General features: G+C 45.2%; 2 protein-coding genes across 2 annotated transcripts in view; both read left to right on the top strand.

Annotated features, from left to right (window-relative positions):
- The first annotated feature begins 279 nt into the window (after positions 1 to 279).
- CSUI_010542 (uncharacterized protein) lies at positions 280 to 1,839 on the top strand. The gene is made up of 2 exons (XM_068070645.1): positions 280 to 771; positions 1,804 to 1,839. The coding sequence occupies exon 1, from the start codon at positions 449 to 451 to the stop codon at positions 551 to 553; it is 105 nt and encodes a 34-aa protein (XP_067917378.1). The 5' UTR covers positions 280 to 448; the 3' UTR covers positions 554 to 771; positions 1,804 to 1,839.
- A 653-nt stretch (positions 1,840 to 2,492) lies between these two features.
- The window catches only part of CSUI_010543 (nucleotidyltransferase family related), a gene marked incomplete at its 3' end in the record, with an annotated part of 14,531 nt that continues 12,162 nt past the window's right edge, over positions 2,493 to 4,861 (top strand). Inside the window, exon 1 of the mRNA XM_068070646.1 lies at positions 2,493 to 4,275. Within this exon, the coding sequence (XP_067917379.1) occupies positions 4,209 to 4,275 (67 nt within the window). The remainder of the gene's footprint in view (positions 4,276 to 4,861) is intronic.

A 4,861-nucleotide genomic window follows, 5' to 3' on the forward strand; every position in this document is an offset into this window, starting at 1 on the left:
GGGGGGGGGGGTCAGGTGGGAAGTGTTGAGTTTGAAGCTTGGAACGTTCTGGAGCCAGACCGTCATGCGCAACCGAGACTTCATTCTTTTCCTCTTTCTGGGGAATGCGCACATTTCGAGCCACGCACAGAAATCTAGATGAATCTTTTGCTTTTCTTTTAGCTAGCTCTTCTCCCCGGATTCTGTCATGACAGCGGGTGTGACATCTGAGAGAACGGCGTTTCAGCGGAGACGTACTCTCTCTCGCCTGTGATGAGAAGCAAGAATTGTCCTCGTCCATGAGACTCGTTTTCTGCCCTTACTTGACATTGCGTGGGCGTCACGATCCTGTTGCAAGTTGTTTTTCTAGAGTCTCCGTCAAACAGTGTTGACCAAGAGAGAGAGACATGCTTCTTCGTGAACGAGAAGTGAATGAAGAGAATGACGGGCGTCTCTCAGTAGACTGAAGATGCTTTCTGCCAGCCGTCCTCGTTGTTTTGTCTCGCGACTGGTCTCTATTTCGGACCAGGAAGGGCTGGGTAGTTATAGAAAGACAGGTGGCTGGCCACTATGAGGCGAGGATACGTCGAGATTGAAGATTCAGGTTGCGAAATCGACTTCACTGGGAAAGCCCGATGCATCAGCCTCCTCTGCCGGCGCTAGTTTTCTGCCCGACCGTCTGTAGACATACGGAAGTGAGAAATCAGAAGCCAGCATGATTGAAGCAAGGCAGGAAAGGAGTCAACGGTGACGGAGCCACTCGGTCCCGACAATTCCCGACTACACAAGAGTGTGAGCGCTCTCTCACAGAGTTTCGCACTTTTCCTTTTATCGCTATAGAACCTACGAAAATCCTATATTTTCAGTGCAAAAAGATTCTATCAGAAACAGGGGAACACCCTGTACCGTCTAATGATCTCCGGCGCCCAGCGGCGTCTCGGCCGGGCTGTTGCGCGGTGTCCTGCCGCGACGACCATAGCCCGTCTTCGTAGAGACATCTCTAAGTGGAGGTACTTCTTCCCTTTTTGAAAGAAAGAAAAAGAAAGTTACAGCCCGCACACTACCCCCCCCCCGTAGACTCCTTCTACAGCCCGGTATACGGGAATGGGCTGTGAGAAGTCTTTCGGTAGTTTTCTGAGTGAGTGAAGCCGTTCCAAGAAAATGAGGCAGAACGGACGCGTTTTTCCTTAAGGGTGCAGCTGTTGGTACCGCGGCAAGGGACTTCCTCATAACCACCGCTAAGATGCTTTCTGAAGTTGTGTGCTAAGAAGAAAAGAAAAGGAATCTGCGGTCCCTCTCTCCTGTGTTTTAGTGTATGTACACTTGAGAACATATACATAGAGATGTACAGATACAGTCAGCACACACATATAAGGGACTCCTATGTATACATCTACAGTCGTAAGCATCCACGATCCATACCCACACAGGTATATGGACAGACGTATATATAACTATCATCATATATACACAGATATACAGAGTGGGATATACATGTATATACTCATGTACACATATATATGTACTTGCATAGTACCCCATATACACGGTCTCAGACGTGAACCTACATCCGTAACACCGCGGATAGGCCCCGTCTTTGCTCTGTGTGTGCACGTGTATTTCTCTATATGTCTTTAGGTACAACCCCACATACACGTGCCTACACATGTATACGCCTGAAGAATATCAGTACATTTCATGGCCTTTCGCTTCTAGCATATGGGAGGTCCTGTTTGCTAAGGAAAATTTCGAACACATCTGTCGCTTTTCTGTCTTCCTCTCCTTCCTTCTTTTATCCCATCTGTCTCTCTATCGGCGTGCCAGGTCCACCCAACGTTAAGAAGCGTCAGAGGTCCCTCTTGATCATCTCTTTCTTACTCTACACAAGGAATTTCTTGCATCTACCGCCTCTCCACTACATTTAAAGAGATCATCTTCTTCTTGTCCTTGTAAAAGAGATGAAGAAAACAGAGAAAAGAGAACACAGACCTCAAGAGGAAAAGCAGAGAAGAGCGAAGAGAGAAGAGCCAAGTGAACAGGACGTCGATTGATGCGAGCAGATAGATGCAGAATAAGCTTTGTGAATGAGCCGCCTTGTCCCTCCTCCTGTCATTCATTCGTCATTCGTATGTTGTGTATTCGTCCTCGTAATAGTAGTAGTAGCAGTTGCTGGCGCTGCTGATCTTCTCCCTCTGGTCTTTTTTCTTTCTGTCGACTTGGAAACTTGCTTTTTCTGAACAGCTCCTGGAGGGAATGAATATAAGTTTCTGCTCCATCGAATTCTTCATTGTTTTGACAAGTAAAATCCCCTGTTTGGAGTGAAAGAAGAAGAAAGAACATCCTCACCTAGCAATCGGGTCGCCGACACACCACCGTCGCACAACACTAGGGAGATTTCTCGTGCTCTATCTTTCTTTCTTTCTTGTTTTTGTTTTCCGACCAATGAAATGTAGGACGTCCCTCTCTTTCTCTTTCCTTTTTATCCTTAGTTAAGCTTCTCGTTCTGTAGACATAGGAAGGAGAAGATGGACGTCTGAGAAGAAGAGCATTCTCCTCATCGACCCGTTGCCACATGCATGAAGTGAGTAGTGAGTGAAGTACGGCTCCTTCTCTCTCGTTTCTTTGTGTTTGTTCCTTTCCTGACTCCTTTTATTTCACTTTTTCTTCCGTGCTTTCTGTCTCTTTCTGTTTACTTTGGCCGAAGCCGTAGTAAGGATTCCTTTCCTTGTTTCTGTTCATCTTTTCCTCTTCTCTGTGCGATAGGCTCCCGAGGAGGGGAAGAACGGACGCAGGCAGAAAGGCAGACAGACCCATGAATGAACGTCTGAATCTCTCTTTCATTGTTAAAGACAAAGAAGAAAGAAACGTTTCTTCCTTTCTCTTTCCTCCTTCTTTTTTCTCTCCTGCGGAAGGAGTATCTTTTTCCTCTCTCAGACTTTCCTCCTCTCCCGAATCGGGTGGCCCGATGTTTTCGATTCTTTGTATTTCCATCCTAGATCCAAATCTTCTTGTCTATTCATCTCCAGAGTAGTACACAACAGACTGCGTGAAGTCAGACTGTTTGGATGAGACTCCGAGTCTCTTCAAATTGGTGGAAAAAGGAGTGTACCCCGTACACGCTTCAGAGTTGCGTTGTTCTTTATCAGAGTGATAGAGCTCCTTCCTTCTCCTTCATCTATCTTTCTTTCATTCTGCCTTTCTTTCTTTTCTTCATTCTCTCTACTGTCGAGTAATCCCTTTTGTACATACGCGTCCGAGTCGATTCTTCATGACTGCCCTCTCTTTCTTTCCCCTCTCTCCATCTTCTTTTCGTCGTCTTCATGAGCCTTCTTGAGTGATTGATTGCTCGGTTTACCCTTCTTCTTCTTCTCTTTCATCGCCTCTCCGTCCTTCAGCTTGTCTTATTTCTTTGCCAGGGAAGGGACAACGTCGATTTCTGTCTCCTTATCTCTATCCATATCCATGTATCATATCTCCGTCTCTCTCTATCTACCCATAAAACTGACTCGACGAAGCCATGGTTGCTTGAAGAACACTTCTCTCTGTCCCTTGTAATGTCTCGATGTAGTGGCCTTCTTTACCTGTTCTATTCGAATCTTTATCATAGCTCGAAGTAGAGCTTCTTTCCAAACTTAGTCGTAGCTGGAGGAGTGAAGAAGATTTCACTCAAGTGTACATACAGCTGATTAGGGGACGACAGCAAGAGAGTGAATCTTCGAAGGCTCATGAGAAAAGCAAGAACAGATGAGACCGCAGATCCCTGTCATTGTCTTGTCTGTTTACATGCCGTGCTAGAATAGCGAGAGGAGAAGAAGAAGAGAACGACGGAGAGAGGATAGAGGAAGGAGTTGGACGGGACGGGTGATACCTTCAGTGTTAACGTATCAAGATAGAAGAAAAATCGAGACGTAGATTATATAGAAAGGTATGTGGAGAGAGATAGATTTCAGATAGATAGGAAGGACTACGGCGAGTCGTCGACTTTCTTTGTCTTCGTTTTCTTCCTTATGCATGTCTCTCCCCACTCTCCACTAAAGAAAGAAGAGGACAGGGGGAAATGAGCCATCTTTCTCTAAAGAAGGAGCATAATCTACGCCCAACAGTCTCGCCACCTCCTCACTCAAGAAGAAGACGTGAGAATAAAGAAGAAGAACGAGGAGGAGGAGATTTAAGAAAAGAGGAAGAAGGAGAGAGACAACAACAGGCTTAGGTTGCTGTTCAGGCCGAAGATGCAACAGCCACGGCCAGACACTAGAGGACTCGAATGTTTAACCGATGCCTTCATTCTCGACATCGGTACACACAACACAGCTATCCACTGTATAGACACCTCTATCTATCTATCTTTAATCTATCTATCTATCTATCTATCTTTAATCTATCTTTAATCTATCTATCTATCTTTAATCTATCTATCTATCGTTAACCTATCTATTTCTCGTTAGTCTATCCATCTATCGTTAATCTATCTATCTATCTATCTTTAATCTATCTCACCAGGTGTGTGGATGGTGCGTAGATACATCATTCATGAAATTACATCTTTATCTCTTTTGTTTTCTTCTTTGTCTTAACGTGGGCCTTCTTTCACCTCTGTCGTGAAGCCTTTTCGAGTAGAACAATCTGTAGTCCTTCACGACCCTGTAGAGAAGTTAATTTGGAGAGAGCTTTGCCTGACTGACCTCTTCCGTTCAAAACGCGAGGGATGGTGTCACGACTTCACGAAAATCCCGCTGTGTGCCCCCACTCATATACTAACCGGGGCTTAAACCGCTTAGCTTAAGAGTTTATCCTCTCTTCTTTCTTTCCTCGTTATTCACATATTCGAATACAGCGCCTACAAGTCTCTCTTTTGTCGGACTCCTGTCAAATACTTCCTTTC

The sequence above is a fragment of the Cystoisospora suis genome, assembly GCF_002600585.1.
Source record: "Cystoisospora suis strain Wien I chromosome Unknown contig_7720, whole genome shotgun sequence".
NCBI lineage: Eukaryota > Apicomplexa > Conoidasida > Eucoccidiorida > Sarcocystidae > Cystoisospora > Cystoisospora suis.

Excerpts from the sequence above, each read along its gene's own strand:
- CSUI_010542 (XM_068070645.1), top strand. The coding sequence starts at position 449 with ATGCTTTCTGCCAGCCGTCCTCGTTGTTTTGTCTCGCGACTGGTCTCT.